General features: G+C 39.3%; 1 protein-coding gene across 1 annotated transcript in view; it reads left to right on the forward strand.

Annotated features, from left to right (window-relative positions):
* The first annotated feature begins 389 nt into the window (after positions 1-389).
* snta1 (syntrophin, alpha 1) overlaps positions 390-26,224 on the forward strand; it is a 31,620-nt gene continuing 5,785 nt past the window's right edge. The window contains exons 1-2 of the mRNA XM_085275097.1: positions 390-813; positions 6,949-7,134. Of these exons, the coding sequence (XP_085131223.1) occupies positions 531-813; positions 6,949-7,134 (469 nt within the window). The 5' untranslated portion in view covers positions 390-530. The remainder of the gene's footprint in view (positions 814-6,948; positions 7,135-26,224) is intronic.

A 26,224-nucleotide genomic window follows, 5' to 3' on the forward strand; every position in this document is an offset into this window, starting at 1 on the left:
ACTAGAAATACGTTTCTGGCCTTGAAAGCATATCGATTTTGTTTTCCTTATTGCAGAACTTATATATATATATATATATATATATATATATATATATATATATATATATATATATATATATATATATATATATATATATATATATATATATATATATGCGCAGTGATTTTGCGCGTTTCGGGCACACTGGAAATGAGATCTGTGATCTGAGGCTGGGTGTTGAAATACACTCGAAATAAATAATGAATCAAAAACTTAATTATGCGTGGCTCAACCTCACATTGCTGATTAACGAATGGGCTGAACAAGAAGCTCTTTGAACTTTGAGTGTGTGTCAACACCGCTGCTAATCGCATCGCCCTCAATTAACTTTACTTAGCCTACTACTGGATAAACCTCTTTTGGAGGAGGAGGAGAAAATAGAGGGAGGGGGGTTCAATGTGTGTGTCTGCATGCCCCCTACCACAGCCCTCTACCCCCTCTTACAGGACTGCCAGCCCGTCTAGAGTTATTCCAGGAATGCGTTGAACATGGCTGCCGCGATGAAGGCGCAGAAAACGGGACTGCTGGAACTTCGAGTGACCGTGGACCGCTGGATCCGGGTATTGGCTACACTTACCGAAGATAGTCTCACGTTAAACCCCGGCGAGGGCACCGAAGAACCCGCGAAGCCAAACCCGAGTCCTGCCGGTGCTATCAACGGAGACCCCCCGAACCTCAGCTCGTCCCCGGTCCCGGAAACCATCACCAACGTGAAGCGCACGGTGCGAGTTACCAAGCAAGATGTTGGCGGGCTCGGAATCAGTATCAAAGGTAAGGTAGTTTACGAAAGTATCTTAAAGATAGCTAACTGCATGAACGGCGAGTTACTGTCAGTTAACACAAGTTTTGACTACAGCGTACCTTCTGTCACCCACCGCGAAAACAGCGGCCAGTTAACTTGCCTAACTTCAACAATGTGCAACAATTCTCAGAAACGTGCGTAAAATGCAACTTTTCCGCGATTTGCTCTATGACAAATATCCGTTCGTGTTATAACTCACACGTATAGGTCCGATGTTAGCGCAGAAAAAACGACAGCTGTGATTTTCTCAAGCTGTTTCTCTCCTCAACAGGGAACCATTTCAGTGCACCACAGTCACCGGAGACGGTAATTAGTTCGCTACTGTCATGTAACGTTGGGTTCCACCGTGTTTAAATAACTTGGATAATTGAATTGAGAGAAATCAGGAAATGGCACGTGATTCTGTTTAACTCGATTTGGGTTTTAAAAAGTTTCCACAAATCCCCGAATACTTTCCGTAGATGCTTATTACCCAGCAGTGTCGACACCAGCAGTTCATTTAAACATATTTATTTATGGACTACAGACACCAAACAAAGCAGGTTATAAACCTGAATATTATGCGTTATCAACCAACACTCACATACACAAATGTGTCATTAGTTTTATTAGATCTAACTTCTGATTATGAAGCTGTAACACCAATAAATATATGTGACAGAGTAAAATCCACGCTCTACAGAGTATTTTAGGTGGTTCAAAGACCTTTTTGGCTGTGGAACTTTGCTTTTGAATAAGCAATCCGGAGTAGACATGGACACAGAGACCTCTACTGCACATAGTGGCCACAAGAATATTGTTTCTACAGGGACTTCTCAATGAAGAAAGGTTGTAATCTCTCCATATTTTACCAGCAAAGCCTGCATACCTGCCATGTGTTTTGCAGCAGCTGATAAAAGACTTTTCCTTGTCCTGCTTCCACAAAAATAGCCTATCTCTGTGGGGATCTCAAACTGAAGATGATTAGGAAGGTTGAGCAGTGGGATGCTATGTAAATATAAAAGATAAAACGGACAGGAATGTGATAACAAAGTTTTAGGAATGTTTTGGATATTATTATATTTTATAGACGGACAAATATTACAGCTTTTGTTCTTGAAATTTAGTAGCAACTGATAGATTTACACTTTTTCTTTTTACACAGCTTGCTTTGTGTCTTTACATTGTCTTTATAATTGAAACAGTAATTAGGTGGTCATTTTCATATTCTTGCCACACACAGTGGGGTTCTGCCGCCTTGGCTTTAACTAGAATTGTTTGAGGTTATTGTGGTGAACTTATGATTCTTTTGTGCAACTTAAATAAACACTGTTTGTTGCACACTGATGTATTACATACTGTGTTTCTTATTTTGCTTGGGTCGTGATAAATGCAAATGCAGACCCCACAATTCTCGCCTAAAAAGTCAGCTTTCTAAATTCAGATTTTCCTGGTGGTGTGTTGTAAATATGTACTGGAAGAGTTTTCCTAGAATTACATATAAAAATAAAAATCTCATTAGGTTTCTTGCACAGTCTCAATAAATCTAATTATATTTTTTAATCATAACCCCTGTGTGATGACATGTATCATATCAATGAATTATTGTCAGTTCACAACCTTAAGTCACCTTGTGTTGTAAAGCATGGGCTGCCAAGGCAGTAAAAGGTGTAATAAATAACGGGCATGGATCTATAAGCAGCATGTGTGGGTATAATTGCATGTGTGTGAGCTGTAGCTTCCTCCTGGCAAGTTTGTCTTCCCAGGTAATCACTTGGCGATTGGTTGATGTAAAGTGTCGAGTTGATAGATAATTGTAAACTTGCATTATTGTCATGTTGCAAAGATGGCTCATCATTGTAGCTGCTGGTGACATCTTAATTTTTAGTCCCCCCGCAATTCCGAACAACAACAAAACAAAGCCAAACCCTAATGACATAACTGTGATGTCCATCTGTGGAAATGGGTGGGTTTGAAAATCAGACAGCATGTTATTAAAACCAAATCCTAGCTAGAAGCCTTTTGGCTTGACATTGTTGCGATGCTGGATGTTCAGAGGCAGTTTTGGGAGGAAGGGTATACAAGATTGAAAGTGAAAGGTGCAGGCAGAAAGAGCAGGCCAAACATGAAATGGTATATGGGACAAGAGGTCAAAGAGGTGAAAAGAGTAAAAAGAAAAAAGAAGCAGGAAGAAAAAAGTGTCAGAAACGCAGGGGGAAACAAATGAAAGAACAGAGAAAAACTTGTAGGCTAGTTGACACCGCATTGCGAACAGCTGAGAGAAGCAGCTCACAGCAGTCAGTTGTCATTGGCTAAAGATGAAAGCTATGTGGCTGGGAGTGGAGTACTCCACTAGTGTTAATTTTAGGGAGCCCACCCCAGCTTGAGGAAGAGTACGGAGGCAACTTTAACTCACGTCTAAATTTAAGAGGGGAGGCATGAAATCTAGACTCCAGGTCTCTGGACAGGCAGAATGGTAAAAGTTTGCGTGTCTCTGCAGACATTTTTCCTTCTTTGGAGCCACTGAGGTGCACGGTCCGTGCATATAACCACAATGACAGTCAGAGGGAATGCTACTTTGAGAGAAGGCAGTTGGTGAACAGTACCATAAAACAATTATTTCACTTTAAAACCATCCCAGACTTTGTTTGAATAGTCCCTATGTGTTGAATTCCAGTTGGGTGGGCCAAATATTATGAAACCATGTTTTGGTTCCTGAAACTCTTATAACAGACCAACTCATACTTTTTCCAGACATTATTTTTGTCAGTCAGCAAGACTCAAGTGCAACATTGCATAACAAAAATATTAATAAAATTGCATTAGGAATATGAATCCACAATACTTTGAAGTTTTGTTTTGACTCTATATATTGTTCCAGCATTGTGTGAATTAAGCTGATGACAGTTGAAGTGCAGACGTGCAGATTTTTTGATGATGAAGAAGCATTATAATAAATAAATTAGATACACAGCACTATTATACCATTTACTAATCTGCCATAAGAAGCTTCTGTGGCTCCACCCTGTCTGTACCACTGCCACCCACCTTATATTTGATTGACAGATTCCCAGCTGTAGGTGCTGAACTGTATTTGACATGAAATGCACCTGCAAGAATGGTAGGAAGGAAATAAAGGTTTGTGTGGGAGTGGCAGACATATTAATGGTTATTTTTTAGAACAATATGTCAAAAAATGTTTATTCTGCAATCATTCCAGTAAGTGGTATTTCAGACTTGAGGGAAACTTCAGACTCTCTTGGGAATTTCCTCTCTCCTCCAAGGTCAGGCTTTATAATGTAAAGAAAGTGGGAAAAAAATATTTTTAACTGTTCCTTAAAGGTTTTGTCTCCTCATTGATTCAAATGTCTACTCTCTAAACGTGCCCCCATCCTTTTCTCTGCCAACGCTAAGTGTTTCTGACACCCTCCTCATCATCCCCTGGATACTTTAGCCCTTTTTCAGACTCACACTCTTTACCATAAAACCGATGACCTCCAAACTTGTTGGCCTTATGGCTAAACGAGCTTCACTTTTTTTTGTAAAAGTCATGATCTCTATCTTTCTAGGCCAGGCTGAGTAACATTTAAATATAACTTTATTAACGACACAAGTTTGAACTGCAGCCACTGCTGTCTCTCACATGCTGGTATGCTGAGCAGCACACACTGAGACGTTGCTCTTGTAGACAATGGCATGTTCAAAAGTGTTGCCACACTTGAGTAGAGCTTATGCTGACAATGCTTGTCTCCTTTTTTTATGGTAGAAAGCACTGGCTCCGTCATTGCCTTGGGCATGTCTGAATGAACCTGTGTGGAACATTAAAGTGATAGTGACCTATATTTGAATGCTGCCACTTTAACAGACTAATGAAGCCATTAATGTTACATTCATCATGTCTGAAAATGGCTTTAGAAACCAGTATCACTATATCCTAGAAACTCTCTTGCCTACTGTGCAACTGCTGTACTACATTTGAATCCTCTGTTATATGCACTGTGTCATCTTGAGCTATATCAATCCATATCAGCTTTAATGAAGCCTTATTGTATGTTCACTCATATTGTCTGCAGTCGTTGTTGCAACTCTGTCCATTCACAGCAATTCTGTTAGATCTTCCAGTATTAATTATGTGGTTGGATTAGCTTATTTACTGTTATTATTCAGTTTTGTACAAGAGTGTAGTTACTTATTTAAAGAATGTAATGAGTTGGGGCTATCTTGTGCCTGTTACCTCATGAATAAAATGTTAATTTAGTGGTATATAACATGCTAGGCCATGATATGTGTGTGTGTGTGTGTTCCTCCTTGGGTCTTCTGCAAAAGTCTGAGGTACTGCACAGAATCTTAGCTGTTCCTAGGACTGCACTGGACTTAGACCCCTAATGTTGTGCCTGTAATCTGCTGGAGCCACTCTTCCAGTTACATCTCCTAATGCTCCTGTTACCACTGGGACTATTATGGGCTTTACCTTCCACATCTGCTCCAGTTGTTCCCTGCTACTTCTCTGTTTTCTTGTGCTCCCTTTTCTCATGTTGCTGTCCCCTGGGACTGCCACATCTACGACCACTGTGGTCTTCTGCTCCGTGTCAACCACCACTATGTGTGGTTGGCTGGCCAGCAGCTGCTTGAAGTCCCACAGGACCTTAGCCTTGTTGTTCTCAACCACCTTCTGTGGTGTCCTCCATTTGGGAGTTGGGTACTTCTAACCCATATGAGGCACAGCTGTGCTTGCACACTATCCCAGCCACTTGGTTGTGTCTCTCAGTGTACACTGTCCCAGGTTACATCTCCTGCACCTTCCTGGTCCTGTTGACTGTGGCCTGTAGATCTCCAACGTTGATAGTAGAATTCTCTCACACTCCATATACAATATGCAATATCCATTTACAATGTCACCCACTAAAGAAAGAACTGCAGATTTTTTTTGTATTGTAGTATAGTGAAGTCTATCATTTCTACCAGTTCGTTGTATCTACTTACAACCACAAAATGCTCTCTTAGAATGACTCTTATAGGCTTATAGGCAGATAACATGGTATCCATCTACTTTGGCTTCTGTATTTGTTGTTGGTTCTTCAGCTCCTTTTCAAAATGGCATTAATTAAACACAAACCTTAAAAAATATACCTAGCAGTATTGATAGTCATGCATGTTACTTAACTGTCCTGTGACAAATTCCCATATCTTTTTTTAAGATTTAAAGTAATTACTCAAGTTTATAAGTTTAGTTGTTTTTTTATTAAACATTTGATGATATACATAAAAGATAGCATCACCAACAAAGCTTTAAAACCCACATTAACTTATCTTTTCTATAAGCTTTCTGGAACACCCTCGTTAATTCAGTGACTGAGTCAGTGAGGGCCACATATTGCCTCTGATTATACATCTATATGATGCTATGGTGCTCAGAATAGTGGATAAGTTCATCGTCCTGGTGGCGTGTGTAGAAGTTTTGATATTTTTAAGAATACTACATTGGGTGTCCAAAGAAATTTGCATGATAAAAATCCTCGCAGAGGGATCACCCAGAAGAAATAGCAAAAAAAACCAAAACACAAAAAGCATTTTATCGTCTTTAAGACTATTTCTCACTAGCCTGAAGGCCAAAGTCCAGCTTTAAGCTGACATTAACGATGATATTTCACATGAAGTGCGGAAGCCCACCACAAGAGTTACAGCGCATCCATCAGCTTACTAGTTGACCTTCATTGTGTGACAAAGAGACGGAGAGTCGGAGACACAGACCATAGTACAGTAGGCCGATCACTGTCTCCATCAGTTTTTATGTGCTCGTTTAACTGCAGTTTAGGTGACTAATGTTAAGGTGATAAGGGACAGAAACTGTTTATTTCATATTTATAACTACCAACCAGCCACACACTTTTTTAGTTTTATGACTCAGCTCTAACTTATACCTTCTGGTGTGAAGTCACAGTGAATTTAAGGGCATTTTTTATCATTTACCAGCGTCCAAGAAAACATATAATTTGATTTGCTTTATATACTGCCAATAGGCCGTTCAAATAGGAACTACCAAACTGCTTTGTGAAGCTAATTAGTGGTAAAAGTTGGATTTTTCCACATGATTTTTAACTTGATTTTCTTGTCTGATCATGCAGGTGGCAAGGAAAACAAGATGCCAATCCTCATCTCCAAAATTTTTAAAGGCCTGGCTGCTGACCAGACCGAGGCCCTTTATGTTGGTGATGCCATACTCTCTGTCAATGGTTACGACTTACGAGAGGCCACGCATGACGAGGCTGTGCAAGCGTTAAAAAAAACCGGGAAAGAAGTCATCCTTGAAGGTAAGATAGTTTTCATTTAGCCAAAAACAATTAGAGTACATCCTGTGACTCTGACATTTTCTTCTTTGTCCAATTCAGTCTTTCTTTCATTGTTCTTCCTGTTGTGCGCCCGCTTTGCTGTTCAGATGCTCTAAAAAGTGACAGGATATTAGAAGTTAATTACAAAACATGCAAAGAAGAAAAAGTCCTCGTATTGCCAAATGATATAGTCCTCAGGGTATTAAAGTACGTAAGTTCTTATATCTCATCCACCCTCTGTGCACCCCACAGCTCCAAATAGATACATAGGTAAAAATAATGAGAATGTTTGATACCTTGATATTCTTTATAGATTTTTCCAGACCTGATTCAGTCTTCCTCAAGGGTGAAAAATGACGAGCCGGGAGAGACGCTTCATTTAATCAAAACTTTGATCTGACTTCACCGGAAACATCCAAATAATGAGTTGAACTCAAACAGCGAGAGGAAAAGCCTCACTATTTAAGAATACTGTTAGGGCTCACACCTGTGAGCACCCCAGTATGCTAATGAACCGTCTTTCGATAATATTAAACCGTTTTGACACTGATACGAAGTTAGGTTCATGTCAGAACTACTGCAAACTCATGGGATCCGGCTGGCTTTGCATAGGAAGCTTTGTGGTGGAGTCAGAAGGTGTATTCCCGTCCTTTTATGCTCACTCATTTGTGTGAGATGCTGCAGCAAATGTACAATATCTCAGTCATTCTCTATTTCACTCTCAGTATATTCTTTCAGGGTATGTTCATGCATGGATGTAAATGTGACAGTCTGCCAGTGGGTGTAACACAACAAGGTGAATCTGAGATGTGAATTTTAATTGTGAAGACAGGGGGAAAGGATTAAAAACACTCTTTTCTCTTTGTAAATGATTGCTCAACAGGAATTTGGCATCTCCTGCCAAGCTGACACAGAAAGGACAGTGGTTGGTTCGAGTTGATATTATTCAGTGACGATGCTTCTCGTCTTCCAGATGAAAACCTAGTAGGTTTTTTTAGATACAAATTTAATAATTATGTATTTTCTATCCTAAAAAAACAGAATTTGAAGTTTGAATCGCTATTTTTCTATGACACAGAATTTCTCAGGGTTAACTGGCACAGTAGGGCAGCTTCAGCAACTTAAGTCAGCACAGGAGATACAAGTAGCGCTATAGCCAGGGGAAATCATTGCAAATCCCCCTGTCTTACTTGTCCACAGTCAGGCAGAAAAGTGTTGATATCAGACAGCTCAACCGGTGCTGCTGTGTGATCTGACATGTCAGGAATCATTTCATGGGTTTCCCTCCCCCCTGAGGGCCCGATAGAGGAGTGAGGAGGCAAAAGAGGCTCAGAGGCTCACTGAGGGGTATGTGTGCATGCACATTTTTGATGTTCTGCTGATGTATGTCTGTCTGACCAGGAGATGACTGGACTTCAGGATGCATATCTGTAGTGGAAATCTTGTGAGCATTTTACGGGAATAAAAGAAAACATCTTTAGGGTTGTGTGTTTTTTGTTTTTTTTTCCTGCTGTAATTTTCAAGATTGCACCTTTATTTCAGGACTATTCTGTATCATGATAATGCTTGAAAATACCGATGACATAAAGTTCATGTACAGTGCTTATTTTGGTTTTGGCATTTTGTCAAGATACTCACAAACACAGTGAGAAGCAAGCTCCTTTTTGGCACCACTCTGGTGTTAAAGGTCAGGGTAGCACTCTCTTTTACATGTGCACAGCAACAAACACACACCACTGCTGTGCTCACGGCAGTTTTCAGCGCTCTGTTAAATTCATAACACAGACGGCCTTGACTGAGATCAAGGAGAAACGGCCTCCATCATATTAAAATATCTTGACTATATGAACAGTAACACTTGAATCTGTCAGATAAACCCTTTCACAACATTTACAGGAGTTAAGGCATATTAGACACCTGGTTAGCATTCTGTACCTTTGCTGGGATTTTTTTTCCTTTCCAACTCTTTTGAAAGTCAAGTGATAAAATATTTTGTATTAAACACATATCTGCCCGCTCAGATTAATGCAATTTGATTGCTACAGCAGCACATGTAGGGTATTAATGTCAAGGTCTGCTTTAGCAGTATAATCAAAGGCTTCAAGGACACTAGGTTTTTCTTTAATGATGTGCTAGCTTAAGGTTTTTCTTAAGAATTGTCTGTGTGCATAAAATTAGAACATTAAAAACAGGAAAATTGCTCATTAGAACCAGTTTTGTGAGGGGTTAAGCATTTCCAGCGGCACATATGTGGCACAGCTGGGTATGATTTTACCAGTGTTTACTTTATCGATTTATAATGAGTCACATGATTTTAAATAGGCCACACAGTTGCTTAGCAGCCAATAGTACAGGAAAAGGGCAACAGTGGGCAGCTCCCAGGTGTGACCATGAAGGTGCGTAAAGCCTCTCACTGTAAATAGGAATTTGTGAATATTCTGTGTTTTTATTTTTTTGGCGGAAAACAATTAGAGCTAGCTTTCTTCACCTTACTTGTGGCCCTTATATTATATTGTTGATGGAATATCAATGGATGTGTATGAGAAAGATAGCACATGGGGTGGGGGGTGAGGGTGGGGGTATCAGATAAATATAACAGGCCAGATGAAGCCATAAAAGCACAGCTGCCAGCATTTCTTCACAGCGACATTTATGGCCTGACTGCTTATGTGTGAGTGTGCGAACATGCGGTGTCTTTACCTGTGTGTGTGCTTCTGCTGCATCACAACCTGTTCTTTTCACATTTTCCAGTCACAGCAACAACTTTTAGGCTTAGGATCAGGAGGAATGATGAGATTTATATATGAGTTTTGTAAAATGTTAACTGTGAAAACATCATGGACCAATTAGGCATTGTTTGATGAAGTGAAGGTGTACAACTGTGATGTTTCCATAAATGACAAATGAATGAGCAGCAGTTTGTCATTACTGCTGTGTTTCTATCCATTCTTAATTTGGACTCTTACTGAAAATGCATCTGCCGTTGCAGCCAGCTCGCCAGCCAAGACAATGTGCGCATCCACTCCACTATGTACATGCACAGAGTTATAAAACTTCTTGTGTGTAGGTGTGTGAGTTCATGTGCGTGTGTGAGTCTGTGAGAGAGAGAGAGCGCGCAATACCGGGTGGAGGGTTGGAATAGTTTGGTGGGAGAATTGTTCCCTGGGCAACCAAGGTTTGACTAAAAGGACACAAACAAAGAAACTATAGTGCCACATAGAACACAAATTTCCACTATCACATAAACACACACACACACACACACACACACACACACACACACACACACACACACACACACACACAGAGGAAGGGAGGATAAAGAGGCTGCAAAGGACAGGTCAGGACATTGAGGCAAGTGTGAATGTGAAGGGGTGGGTTGGGGGTGGGTACATGCTGTCCATGTTTCCAAGGTATCCCAGGAGTCAAGTTTAAGTTTTTTTTTATTGTACGGGAAAGAATGTAACACACCATAGTGAGAGCTCCCGTGATGAACAAGGTGGAAGGCTGCTTAGTATCTGTGCAGACATGAGCTCCTGCAGTAGAAGGTTAAACTCAGAAAACAAGTACACAGGATTACATTTATTTTGAGCTTTCGTAATTGTTTTTTATACCTCGTTTGGTAAAGTCTAGTCATGCCTGCAACCCATGTCTGAAGTCCATCAGGACAGAGCCAGCAATGGCTAGGCCAAGTAAAGTGTCACAGTTAAGCCAAATAAACAGGCGCTAAAGATAATTAATGGTCACAAAACTGCCGAATTAGCTGGAGTTGCTCTCGACAGTCAACACTTTCTAGTGTAGTAGTAAAGATGGAGATTTATCAAAGAGGTCGAGTATCAATTTTGCAACTGAAGGAGAAGATAAAAGACAGATAGTTTTCATTTTAGAGCATAAAATTTCAAGTGGGGATTATTTAAACTAATAATACGAATGTGATTTACCGAAGGTTTGTGGTAGGCAATTCAATGCAAGTTGTGTGTCATTAACAGTTGTTAAATGACAAAAACAGATGCCTGATATTGCTTTGATGTTTGCCACTAAGAGTTTATTTGGAATGACTGTGGGAGATGTTATCAGAATGACCACATAACTGAGGTGGATTCAAGGCTGGACTGGGACAAAAAATCGGCCCGGGCATTTTGACTAGAGACCGGCCCACCAGGATAAAGATTGAAAATGTGACATCATTCTGGGGTAAAACCGCAAAGGATTCTGGGAACTTGTGGCAAGAGGTACTAGCGCACGCAGGCTTTCAATTGAACTCAGTTACACAGCGATAAAAAGAAACACAAAAAATGTCAAGAAGCTGTTGTATTATTAACTGCAATAGCCGGTCGCATGACAGCCACGGGAAGCCGACGGGTAAAGAGATCGTTTTTTTTTTTTTTTTTATTGGATTACGTCGTTGAAGAGAAATTTTTTAAGCCATGTTTCCAAAGTAAGAGCCGACAGATGGTCTGGATATACCAAATATAACGTCTCAGAACACTCCAGCTCACATGTTAGTCTGCTCCAAGCATTCCCACAAAGGTCAGTGTTTTGTAGTAGTTAATACGTCATTTTTCTTAACATAATTGGTGATATAGGTTACAAATAAGTCTGGCGCTGAACAGAAATTGTCGCGCTATGCTCCTTTATTTATTATGAATAAATAGTAAATTGTCCTGACACAATATTGTGTTTCGCTTCTGTTATTATGGTACATTGACAAAAACATATACTTTTATTCACAGGATAAAACAGTTGTTTTGTATCACTAATTGTCCAGTGCGATTACAGCATACAATATTATTGTCACTGCTACATTTCTGTGATGCTACCAGAAATTATTTCCATTACTAATTAATTACGGTTGAGCTCAAAGGTTATATTAATAAACGGTTAATGAATGTGTATTTATGACGACGATTTGTGAGACTGGTAAACTTATGATACGTACGATGGTCTTTCGTTCTACACGGTGCATTTCAAGGTCCTGCACCCATCCGTCGGTAAACTGTACCTGGGCTTGTTGCAGTGACCTGAAGTTACTAAACTTCATGAGTGTATGCACTCACTCCAAGAACCGTATAATTATAAATATGAGCGTGGTGAAAGTTGGGCAGCACGCTAACGTCTTTTGTCCCTCTGTGTGCTCGTAAGGGTCTGACCCTTTCACTCCTTTGATTTTTTCCTCGTATCTTTTCTTGGTCTTTTCGTCGAGTCTGTCTTTGTACGGACCGGCATTGTTCTCCTTTTGTTTTGTACATTCCTTTTTTGTGCGGCAAAGAAAACGCAAGAAGGTATTGGAACCGGAGAATGAACGTTTTGTGGTGCTGCAAATGCTTGCATTTGATGCGGTACTTGGATTGTTTTGCCATGAGTTCCTGGCATGCAATGTGCGAAAATCACCTGATTGCTAAACAAGGGGGAGGGTGCATCCGGCCTCCTCGGCTGTAATTGGTCCAGCCCAGAGTCGATCATAACCAATTGGCCAATCCAACACCTTTCATTATATATACCCTTCCTAAAAAAAAAAAAAAAAAAAAAAAAAATCCATCGGCCCATAAAATCAAAATATCGCCAGCGGCCCACCGGGCAAATGCCCGGTATGCCCGATGGCCAGTCCAGCTATGGGTGGATTGCTCAAAGCTTTGAGTGTGGTATCCTTTGGCTCCTTCCTGCAGTTTGTCATGGAGTCCTTATCCTGAATGATTAGAGCAGAGCTCCAATAATACAGGTCTTCTGATGAAACAGTATAGAACTTTACTGTTCTTATTAACATTTGACGTTATCAAGATACTGAGAGTCAGTATTAAAACAATTTTGTATTTTCTTTTTTTTGTTTTATGTTTTTTGTCACAATGAAACATCTGTGTGTCGTCATTCAGCAGCGTACACAGGAAGCTCTGCAACATCGCCAACAGATTTTTTCATTTCTTGTTTCGTAACTTAACTCTGTTATCACATCTGCGACATGCTATATGGATATATATGTCAAAATAAAGCAATGTATAGTGAGTGTTGGATTATGGTGGGTTCCTGAAAAAGTCCAAAGTTAAAATTTTGAGTTCCCATTTGGATTTTTTTTGAGGAATGCCTTTTCAACCCAGATTTCCCACTAAAAAGTTGGAGCAGGCCGGCATACCCTGAGTTAGAAATTGCGGCAGTGAACATAAACAGTAGTAAAACTGTAAACCTTTGATCTGTAATGCCACTGTAGTGTATTTTTGACTCAATAAATAAGCCATAAATAGATCATAGATCAGGCTCTGTCAATGAACGGAAAAAATAAGCACTGCTCTGTATTGCTATTCATACCTGAATTGCTCTCCCTTGCTACGGCTGACAAAAAATTCAGTTTTTCCTGCCGTATTCTGGAACGTCGGTCACTTTCGTGTTCCGCAAAATCTCAGCAAAGATCATTCCGTCATTAACACATGCATGGGGCAAGATCAGTAATGTTTGGTGTTCTTTGACACATCCTACAGCTTTAGCACACACAGATTGCAGGTTTATATGATAAAAATGTTTGCAATATTGCAGCTTTATTGTTAGGATAAATCCAGTGCTCTACCTGAGCTGCAATATTTATCCAGAGAATGGCTGTCTTACCCTGGAAGACCCCACACAGTCCCCAGTAATTTCTAAAAGAGAATTTCCCTTTCCATCAAAAGCGTATCAGTTCTGCTTCAACTGCTGCTCATTGATCTGGATTGCCATGCTGTTTCTGGAGAGAAACACATGCCTAACACCTATGCTTACACTGTACTACCTTCCTTGGCAGATTACTTGCTTGCTCATTGGGTGCTCCTTTCTGATGAGTGTGCACTCTTCTTGGTAGAATGTGTTGGTCATTATTCAAATGAAATGCTTATGTATTTGTTTATAAATAAAGAATTCAGCTTCCACCTGCACATTTTTTCTGTGTGTCTGCAACCTTACGCTACTTTGCCCCATTTAATACATTTGGCCATAAAACAGAATGATGAGAGATGTGATCATTTCCTCATTTAAATAAGGAAAAACATGAATGGTCTTACAGCATACTTACAGTATGTCCTCAAAAGCATACAGATTCTCCTCAGGGGTCTTCAGTGTATTGTGCTTATTTGGACAAAGGAGAAATATCTAAAGTAGCTAAGAAAAGAATTTTAAAAATTCTATACCAGAGTATAGAAATAATATTACCTATACAAGATGTGCTTGTCTGTAGTCTTAAATTGCTGAAATGTTCAATGTTTAAAGGTGCATATAAAAAGTACATTTTGGTCATGGTGTGATTCAAAGGTTTGTGCTTGTGTTTGTGCTTAATGTCAACCTGATGTTCAGCAGAGTTGGAGATTCTGTGTGTTTGTGTGATTATGTGTACAGAGGGAGAATGAGGGATGGAATGAGACAAAGAGCTTAAGACACAGAGAATCACAGAGTTTCTTTTGCCCATTTCTCAGGACGCTTGCAGTTCTCTCTGTCCTGTCTTTTTCATTAGGGTAGCTGTTCTCTGGCCCAGTGCACGCATAGTCAGGGATTAAATAGGCTTAGTTATGGAAGCTCTATAGTTGCAGTCTTTCCTTTGTCTAAAATTATTTTAGCAGGAATGGTATATGTTTTGGACATGTCCTGTTAGTTGTATAAAGCATCCTAATGTCTGTTATCCCTGCTGGGAGGTTGGTTAGTTAGAATTATTTATTGACTTTGTTCCAATTTATTCCTGTTAGAGAAAAGTGTGTCAGTTTCAAAAGTGAGATGTGGTTAAAACAAATTAGAATTGAAGAAGCTTCTTGTATGAGATGTGAAACGTCAGGTTAAAACAAATCTTAATTTCTTATTCTCGTAGGCTGTTTAGAAAAAAAGTACAGCATTGCTAAACTTGATGACACGTACAAAAAAATTACTTTTCAAACCTTGTGATAAGTTGCATGATTAGGTTTCTTAATTGCATATATTTTCTTAACCACTTACCCGATTCAGGGTTTCAAGGTGGCTTGCAGCCCAAGAACTTGCAAGTAAGGTTAAGTGGCAATTCTAAATTAGCTGGATGTGAGACTGTCTCTCTTAGACAGACCTTTCTGTGGTGCATACAGCTTTTCCTCCAGTGTTAAATGGAGGAGATACTAGATTATACTAATTTATAATTATGTAATCTCCCACATTTGGTAACTTTTTGTTCCTTTAAATTCTTTGAAATATGTCAGTAAGATGCTTTGCCAAATAGGACATGTTCGGTCTGCGTAGGTTTAAAACATCTTTTATAGATGTTTTTTTGTGGCCTTGCCCTGACTCTTGGCTGTGTGATGTTTGAGTTGGCTTTGTCAACACACTGTGGATTGTCTGCCCACGGGAGTGCAAGTAGAGTGCTGCAAACACACACACACACCCACAAACATAGACACTCAAATTCCTGGGTGTCACACATTTAGTCAACTTTGCAGATTTGTCCTGATTTAAACATCGTCATTGATGGCAGGCTATTGTGAACCATTTCCAGTATACTGAACAACGGTCGATGTGCATGTTTTTTCTGAACTGTAACTGCTAGCCAGCACCTTCTGTGCATTTCCCATCAGTTGTTAATTTTTAGCCACACTGTGTAGCCAGTTGCACAGTGTGATGCTGTGTAAATGGCTACACATGTATCACATGTGCCAGGGACCAAGAGATAACTATCAGTGACGGCTTGTGTTGAGTCATGTGTTGCTACGCTGTTCAGGCTGTGCCTTTCATGCAGGCTGTATTTTGAATCTGAATCATTATGTCTCTTAAGATGAAGACTCAGTGAACACAGTGTGTGCACATTTGACTGTATTTAATAAATGTGGCTCCATCATCCCCCCAGACCTAAGGGTATTAATACTTGCTATGAAGCTGTCAGATTGTGAACATCCAATATGCACAAACGGTAATGTGTTTCAGCCTGAGGTGAGACTTGATTTGAAGAGGTTCATTTGTGTTTGTGATAAGTGTTAGCTGAAGGATGCTTTGTCAGCATTCTCAACTAGAGCTAACTCCAAACTTAATCTCTCCGATGTCTCGCTCTCGCACATTCACGCAACTCAGGCCTCTTTCTCTCTATGTATATTAAAATTTATGATGGAGAGTTCCCTTACATTATATGGTGAGTTTGTATTCCCGGTTTGTGCAATATGTGTCAATTGAAGAAGTGTATCCATATAATAATTTTATGGAGTAAACCTCACATGTTGAGTATTGTTGTTAATATTTGACCTTGCGGATTGTAAAAGGCAGAAGCAAGAGATGGACTGCAGAGGTGGAGGAAGTCCTGACAACAAATTAAAATCCTGAATGTACAAAAATACGTTTATATCCTCCTTAATTCGTTCGAAGAACTAAATATACATCATTCAAAGTGATAAAAATCAAAATAGGACAGACTTCGAAGGGGAGTTCTGCGCGTGATCTACTAACAATGCGCTAATTTATGTACAGTACAAAGACGCAGTCATTTCATTTTAATAATAAGAAGCATTCTACCAAGAGCTGCGCAAATTAGCTGCTAAAAATAATCTGATGAGGGAATGTGAGGCATGTTCTAACAGAAATAATACATTGCAAGCCAAGGTTTCATGTATTTGTGCTTCTCTTTGAAAACAGTGTCACAATTCAGATAAATGAAAGAAAGCTGAAGGAGAATCAACATGTTTCTGATAAAAAAAGGCAAAACGTTCTCTTAGAAATTGTTCAGGACAGCGAGCGAGGTCCTGGAATGTGAGAATCAGGCAGAGCCCGGGATTTATCCAGAGCAGAGCTGCATTGCAAAACCTGTTACAAACAGTTTCACAATATAACCCTGAAATCTCTGAGGTAATACCTGTGTGTCTTTACACAGAGATACTTGTGTATCTGTGTGTAGCAAAACATTGTTTACAGTGTAATCTCAAGCTGTCCGTGTGTTAATGAATATACTCTGTGCCACATGTGGAACTGCATTCATCGTTGTTTGTTTTTCAGTCACATATTGTAGCATTCAGCTATTAACATGCTTACACGATGTCAGTAAAAGCTGTGTTTTAACAGACATATGAGACGTTTCCTGTTAACAGATCAATTTGGTTCATAACTGATCCAACACCAGAGGCAAATTAAAACAAAGTGCAAACCACTGTGCTCACTCCTCCCTCCCTCTGATGCTACACATTAAGTTAAGTTCATTTGAGCAGTTACCTTTTACTGGGTTTCTGGAGTACTGTGCATATAACCTCAAGATAAAACATTTTCTCTTGCTGAAATGTGACTATTCAGTTTAACCCTTACAATACATTTCCGAGGAGTAATATGGGTCCTCAACATAGGCTTGTATTGTATGATTTGGCAACACTTCAGATCACACCATGCACACAGAAATTCCTGTGTGTTGCAAACACTGTTTCATTTTATTTAATGAGTGAATGAAGGTTCTTATTCCATATCTGTGAATTTAAATGCATATATTTTTCTAATACTTTTTTTATCAAATTAAAAATTAGTGTAAGCATGCAATATATTGTGTATTTGGCTCAATGATAAACATCCAATATATGATTGGTTCTTGTACTAGCATTCACAATAACATTGTGTATTTTCAACTAGAGTCTTTCCTTCTGCGATTTCCTGCCTGTATGGAAATCAATAAATGCCACAACTGGTGCTTTACAAACAGCAGGGCCACAACTGATCAAACTGAGAGCATTTATACGGCACGCTACGTAGAAGATTTTTTGTTGACCTTTAACTGGGTTCCTGTTAAAGAGTATGTAATAGCCACTCTAGCTCTGGTTTTGTAAGTAGTCACTTCTTTGGCTACAAAATGAAGAGCTCAGTCGCTTTTAGAAGAATAATGAGGACCAGACTGAGCTACATTTTGCTTTGAGGGCTAAAATCATATTTCATATCTACAAATCAAGCTCTTCAAGGACATGTGTGAATATAGCCCCTCAAAGGGAGATACATACCATATAGTCTTTTTAAGCAAGGCCAGCAGAGATATATATTCTTGCTCTATCTTACTGTATTGATTTAAGTAGGGTTAGGCGAGTGATTTATGGAACATAATGACTGTGGAGAGTAAAGTTTTAAGCTTCTCATTGGGACACAGCATGCTGCTGGCTAAGATTATTCATTCCTTGTCTGAAAAAGTTTCTGTACAAGTTGAGATTCTGTTACTGAAGCAGCATATGTCTTAGCCCTCTTATCTATTCACACATGATATAATCTGTAAATAGACTGTACTTTCACATGAGTTAGCACTCACACATGATTCTTTTCCCTTTCCCTGATCCAGAGATTGACCTGTGTGTTTTTTAGGACATGCTAGAAAGGTAGTGAGGGAGGCAGGTGAGATTTTCTTAATTAACACGTCCCGACTGCAAATTCTCAGGTGGTCGTGGCTGAGCTGTGTCAGTCCAGTCAGCAAAGTGATCGTCTGTATTTCTGTGTTTGAGGTAATGTATTCATCTGGTGGGTGGCAGCAGATGCAGGATGGTCCCGTTGTTTGGAATGATCAGTTTTGTTCCTTCATCTGGAACGTGTGTCCCTAAAACTACTTCTCTCCTAACTGGAGAATAATTTATGGTTCTATATTGATAAAGATAGATGAAGATAAAGATTTCTGATAATTCCAGTTCTCTTTCTAAGGGGTACAACTGACAGCATATGTGGGCAACCTTTGTTCAGTGCAGACTATTACTTTCATAAAAAAAATAAATTATTAAACTTAACAGTATTGCAGTAAATTGCAGGATTCTCTCACTGAAACAACTGAAAGTAAAGTGCTGTGGTAGTGGAAAGAACTACAAATAATTAACTGAAAGCGAGTTGCTGTACACCCACGAGAAAACTGAAAATTGGCTGATTTCAGTCCCTGGTTTGTTGATTGGTGCATCTTTGCTCAAAGTGAATCTTTGGAATTGAAGCTATAATCACCCAAATAGTGTCAGAACTGAGTGTGTGTGTGTGTGTTTTCTATGAATGTATATAGTTTGTAACACTGATGTGTTCTTAAGGTCTGTATTCAGCAAACAGACTGGTTTCTTATGCCAGTATAATTATTACTGTGATCATGATTCCTTTCCTTTTAACCTGGCTAATACACAGCTGTTAGATCTTACTAGGACACGAGAAGGTGTGTTTGCTGTTGATTATTATTTGGCACTTTCTGAAGAATAAATTGCACCTATCTAGTCCCCCAAATCTTTAAATGCTTACGTGGCACATGCATTAAATATGATAATGTGATGTCACAATAACTTTTCTTTCGTCCTGCTTCTGTTCTTAGTAGTTATGTATTGTAAAAGTGACAAAGAATTTTAGTACAGAAATATAAATGCTAATTCAGCATCGCTAAGATGACTCCGCTAAGACTGCTTTATGAAATGCAAATAAATATAAACGACCCTTCTCAGTGCTGCAAACTTGCTGCCACTGTCCATTATTATATTACTCTCTTGTGTTAGAAATGGCTGAGGAGTCTAACAGACTGGATGCGATCAGACATCAGTAGTAGTGTAGTTCTGTGGTAATGTGTGGTGTTATGTGGATTGTTCTGAATCTCTGTGAGTAACCCTGCCATGAAACCTCTAACGCTGTGGACACAAAGCTTGGGTCCTTTTTCCTTCAGAGCTGCTGGCCCGTAAGGACATTGTGCTTACACTCAGCAAGGGAATGGATTAACCAGTTAAATAACATAGCTTTATTAAATCACAAATCTCCAACAGGCCCTTTCTCCCTCAGTGTCATCAAGTTTACTTAACAAGCCCTCTCTGAACCCTCTGCCCCGATTCTAGGCCCCTGTTAAATTGGTGGCCCACTCTTTGTGTCAGTCTCTTACTTCACTACAGGTTTAAATTCCACTGAACTGTCTCACAGCATTGTGCCCCATAGCCATGCTGGGGATGGAGTGGGCGATATTTACTTATATTATTCTCAATAAATGTGTTTTTGTAATCGTTGGAAGCTAAAATTGCACATTTGAGGTGGAAAAATAGTTTGTGTATACTTTATAAATCGATGAGTCTTTTGCCTTTTAGGCAGCAATCATAAGCAAAAGAAAAGTGAACATTTGCCACCAAGCATCCCTTCTACTCTGTTCTTGTGTTCTGCCAGATCCAGTTCAAGTTTCCTCCACTTTCACTTTGTTGAATTAGGATAATTAACTCTCCTGACACACTATGCAAAGTAATCAAATCTCTTTGGCAGCATGTGAGTTCATTTAAAAGTTTCACTGTGTTCTGCTTTCTCTCTCTCTCTCTCTCTCTCACTTATGTCATACCTAACACCTCCCAAAGTTGGCATGTATCCATGATTTTAATGAAATGGGCTACAGGAATGACAGACCTATCTAAATCATATAGACCCAGGTAATTGACCAGAAGGAGATGCACATTAATCAGTGATAGAATAGGGACACATACAGTAAAGCTGGCATTTAACAGCCCACAAAATTAGGGATCAATAAGAAAAGGCTCTGACGAGAGTGTTTTTCCTCTTCCTTGTATGTGTACCATACGCCTCAAAATGTTCACAAACCCCACTTGTGGTTTTGGTAAATCGAAGCCTAATCCTGATCATTAACTTTTTTTAGACTGATTTTGATTAGTAACGAGTATTTATTTTAAAGGAGTTCCTATTGTGCTCACTTCCAGCACAATCACTTCTGCAATTGCATAATTTGCAGTTGTCTTAAAGCATTCCCTTGTGAAACTAGACATTTTAGCTCCTGTCTTTTTTAGCTTCCCTGTCCCTGTAGACCATCCATACATCCATCCATCCATCTTCTTTCACTTATTCAGTTCTGTGTTGTGGTTAAATTCAAAAACAACAAAACAAACCTATAAACCTATTAAAAAACAAAGTTTCACATACCAAGCATGAACATCACCATTGACGTATTTGTTAGATTAAGCCTTTATTTACAAGCACAGAACAATGTTTGTGTGTAAAATGTCAACCAAACTTCAATACGTCTACTGAAAGTTTGAAAGAAATATATGTATATATATATATAACATAACATATCTGACTTTTAACCATACCTGTGTTCTATGATGAAATTTAGTCACAAGCCATTCAGCCTGATTATCAATAGTGGTCAATCAATCAGTTGTTCTGTCTCTGCAGCAGTGGTGACTGTTTAGCATTAGTCCAGCCCAGAATCTTGCTGTTTACAAGTTTAAGAGAAGTGCTGAAAAAAAAACAAACGTGTTTTCTTTTCCATTGGGAAATAAAAGCAAACTTCACACATGAAAAGGTGATGTTTGAACACAGAATGAAACCATTACATAGTGACAGAACATGAAATGGACCGAAATGAGCTCATAATGTATCTGTAACATTTTCCTTTTTGCAGTCTTGAGTTTTTGCTAAATCTTTCATTTGTTTGATGTCCACTTTCATCGTCTCTTGAATAGTCCACATCTTACATTTTGCGAAACATGAACTCCACATTTTTGTATAATTGATTATTGCAAACCTGTTTTTTTCTTCTTCTTTTTTTTGTTTTGCCTCAATTGACCTCTATGTACTGAACATGTTTCACTTTTTTATACAGTAATTTATGACGTTGTTTTCACCCATAACATTGTTCCCCTGAGGTGTAACATTGGGACATTCTTTGCTTGACATAGTTTACAGAGGCAACAACATGCTTCTGAGGTCAGCAACTCCCCAGTCACATTCCAGCTGCTCCCACAGTAACCAGTGGCAAGCGGACGAAGGGCTGGTATTTAGCTTTAGTGTATTGTTTGGTCCAGTTTCAGTTTATAAGTGCCAAGTCTGAAAACATGTCAGCTCATGCCTAACTTCTTAAGCTGCTGGCCTCCTGATATGCTCCTCCTGGGTATGGATGGCTTCAGACAAGCATTAGCAGTGATGGGTTAATGATATATGTGATGGTTTCTGTGTATATTAGGTAATCAGCATAATAATGAGGTCTGGCTGTTTAGAGTTCGAACAAGTTAAAGTGTTATTTGGCAGTTTGTAATGTCCAAGTTACGGTTAAGCAAACTGTGCTGGAACTCAGCTGACTGAAAGTGTCTGGCTAGGAGTTGTTAGGTTCAATGTAAAAGTGACGAGTTTACCATGAAAAGCTTAGTGGCAGATCCTGCAGAAGAAGCAAAGAACCTCTTCACATGCGCACACTTACTCCCACACATAACTCTCTCTCACACAGACACGCACACACTACAAAAGTAGTTTCACTGGCTGCCAGATAAGCTAAAGTAATAACAGTGCCATCTCAGCTAATTTTAGCCCTGTATTGAATGAGCCGCCACTGGTATTCATGGCAACATTTCTGGCTGAGCTAAGCTGTATATTCGCTCTCCCTGTATTGCCTGTCTCGCTCGTTCATATTCTCTTTTCTTGCTCCCAATCTTCATTTTTCCTGCTGCCTTTCTCTTTTCTATGTTGTTCGTTCCATTTTACACCCCTTTCAGTTCTCCATCTTTCTTATCGTCTCACCTCTCTTTTTAATACGGCACTATGTTTAAAAGCTATCACATCGAGATTGTTATTTGGGGAGATTATAAAAGCCTCTTTACAGAAGTAAACATCTCTATAGTTGCTGCTTTCTCCCAACCTATTCTGCTGTGCAGTTTGTGCAGCACCAGAGACATAATCTCACCCTTACATAATAAAGAGTAATGCCCACCGAGAATAGAAATATGTTTATGTGCTAGATATTAGCACCTCTAGCCACGACTATGTTCGCTCTCCTTATATTCTCTTAAAGTGTTTTTGAAGAATCTGTTGTTATTGAAATTGTGCTTTTTGTGTAACTGAGGCCTTCTTATTAGACAGATGTCACTGAAGTGTCATTTGGCTGCACTATACTGACATCCACAGACCATGTAGTCCATGTAAAGCAGTATTAGATATGTGCTCTGAGTTTGTCACACGATAGAAATGGGCGCTATCAACCACATTGCCAAATTTGAATTAAAAAAGCCAGTAAGTATATAAAATCAGGGTTGAAAAACTTTAGCAGCTTTCTTAGCATGGAAATGTTTTCTGTTGTTGTGGTCGCTTATTGACAGCTCACATTTCACATCAGTTCAAATGGTCTGCTGAAGCAGGCAAACACTCTTTTAACCAGTTTACATGAGTTTGGGAGGAAATTACTACCCGCTCTGTATATGGAATATTTTTGTCACTTGGTGGTTCTTTGTTTTTGTAATAAGTTTGAAACCCTTCTTAAAAGCTACACACTTATGAGGCTCGAAGATTCAGTAATTATGTTACATTGCAAGGCAATATAAAATTCTGCTGAAAAATACTAAGTATAGGCAATTTTTACATTTATTAATCTCTGAAGTCAGCATACTTTGCTGACTTTAGAGCAGTAGGTGTTTGGATGAAGTCTGGAGAGCTAAGATAGGAGAAATGATGGGATAATAAAACACAGGCGATGCTAAAAACAGACAGGAATAGCTATGAGAGATTTTAAGGTAAAATAGGAAGTGAAAAAACACTGGTTGTAACCAACCCGTAAACCAAAAAATGTTGTGTGAGTTCCATAAAATGCATTTGCTGAAGTAGCCGGTTGAACTACTGAGATTTTCTTACACAACTATCTCTGAGGTTTACAAAGAATGGCACTATTAAGTATTAAAAAAACTCGCTACTACATGTGTACCCAGGTGCAAGTGTGTGAAAACGTTTTTGTGTAAATTTTGTGTCTGAGTCACAAATGTGTATTCAAGGAAACTCTCCATGCAGACTGCTGAGAGAAAATTTGTACTCCTCAATCTTAATCTTTTAAGATTTTTGCAGCAAATCTTTAACAAAATTTCAAAGGAATTGACTTCATCTCTGTAGAGAGAGAAAAGGGAAACATCGCAGACAGGTTTTAGATCCAAAACATTACTATTGATCCACACTACTTTTGAAAAGTATGGAAAATTAGTTTGCAAACAAAGAGGTGCAGAGAAAATTATTCCGAGAATTATTCAGAATTTAGGTCATGCCCTTTGCTGGAGCATCTTAAGACTTCTTCACACATGCACTGTAATCCCTAAATGCTCATAGCAGCACGTCTGAAAAAGAACCTTAGTCATGTTTTACATAAATGTTGCTCATGCAGGTTTCTTGCTTCGTACTATGTGACAGTTTGACAATATTCTGCACACTACTCACGTTTGGATACTTGCAGTTACTTTAAAAGCACACAGTTGTAGCAATGTAGCAATTCTCCATAAGAGTGAAAATTTGTAAACATTCCCTAAATTGGCAAATAAAACGTGCACTGTTAGAGAGTTGATGCTTGGAAGCTAAATAAGTGGAAGGCTGTGTGTATCTGGCAGGATCTCTATTTTGGGAAAAGTAAAAGCCTCCTCTCTCGTTCCTGCTGTCCTGTGCTATGACTCTTCTGCTTGCCCTCTGGCTACATGCCTCTTGTACAGAGCACTTCACACTTCCCATGTGAAACCAAAGCTTTGCCTTAAACCTACTGCTTTGCCACGTCCTCTGGGCTATTTTTACTCCAGCAGTGGCTACTGCTGTTAAAGCCATACACAGCCTTTTGGACTGCAGCAGAGGACTCCATCTGTGGTGGTGTGTTTAGGTATCTGAGCTTGGGTGTGTGAGTGGTAAAACTGCGTTTAAAAAGATATGTGTACAGAATAAGATACAGTAACAATTTCATAACACTTAATTATATCCACCAAAAATTATGGGCACCCCCATAGCCTTGGGTTTAAGATGCTGACCATGAGCCACAGCTTCTTTCTTCAAATTTAAACTGGGAACTTCCCCCTCAGATGTACCTCTGACACTGACATTGGCTATTAGGAGACAAATCTGTCTTTAACTTACGGGACAGCATAAAGATCTCATAAATATGTTTTTAGCACACTTCTGAACATGGGTGGATAGATGGATGGATGTGTGTTTTTGCACTTCTTAACCTCCCGTTGTATTAATGTGAAAGTCCTGACACTATTGTGTCAGTCATGCACCATACAGAACTGGAAGTCCTTATGACGAAGCACCTCGGGCCGTGTTTTTCTAACTTCTTAGGCATTTGCAAGAAAGAACTCCACAACATATGGTGTCAGAATTGTGATGGCTTGTCGGAAGAAGAAAACTGGCCTTCCAGTGCAATGAACAGAACTGCATTCCCAGCACATATGGTCAGATGAATGCTAATCAGCTTTCAACACTGTGAAAGCCTACCTGTTTTCTTCCCCTGTCCCCAAGAGTCCAGACTTCAGTAGAAGTAGTACAGGTTGACACATCTGTAGTCAACCTTGGAGCGCTCCTGGCCCGGGGAGACGTCTCTCTTTCAAACAATGTCGCATCAATAAACCTTTAATAGATTTTCAAGTTTTATGCGCTGCATAAGCTTCTCCGTCTAACTCATGTCTCTGTTTTTCTTGATCCCTGAGAATATCTTTGTTATTTACAAGGATTTCCTGTGCCTTTACATCCATCAGTTGACAGGGTTTCTTAGCTAGACTTTGATCAGTAGTTTACCATTGTATTTCTTGCTGTGCTTTACTCTTTCCTCAAACATTGTGGTTTGGAAACTCAACCATATGACCAGTAACAGAGTGCTTCACAATCAGTTTAGCCAGTCCTAACTGTTAATGGGTCGGGGTTACTGATCTATATATATCAAAAGCCATATTCATCAAAGTAAGCTGTTGGATACTGCTGTTGAATCCTCGGTCACACTGATAGTTCGGTGATGTCATCATGTTTCATGATGTTTCACCTCCATGTGGTCCTTCAAACCACAAAAAGATAGTCATCTTGAAAACACACACTTAGACACACAAAGACACACATGTATATTCACACCAGTGTGTCAATAACTTTCAAATTATTTTTACTGTTGTTATTATTGTTGTTAGAGAGGGTAGAGCAGTGGACAGCTCTCTGGGTAGAATCCAAAGACATCTGTTGCTAAAAAGCTGGCTGCAGGTGTGAATGTGAGGTTACTTGTAAATGGTTTTCTGTGTATATGTGTCGGCCCTGTGATGACGACCTGTCCAGAGTATATCTCACCTTCAATAGGCTCTGGTCCTTCATGACCCTGAGATGGATGGAATGTATATTTTGTTTTCTGTTTTTCATCTTTATTTTCTGTTGCGTTTTTCTA

The sequence above is a fragment of the Mchenga conophoros genome, linkage group LG5 (assembly GCF_057382185.1).
Source record: "Mchenga conophoros isolate Kocher_MC1m ecotype Shallow Benthic linkage group LG5, M_conophoros_male_GT1.1, whole genome shotgun sequence".
Lineage (NCBI taxonomy): Eukaryota > Metazoa > Chordata > Actinopteri > Cichliformes > Cichlidae > Mchenga > Mchenga conophoros.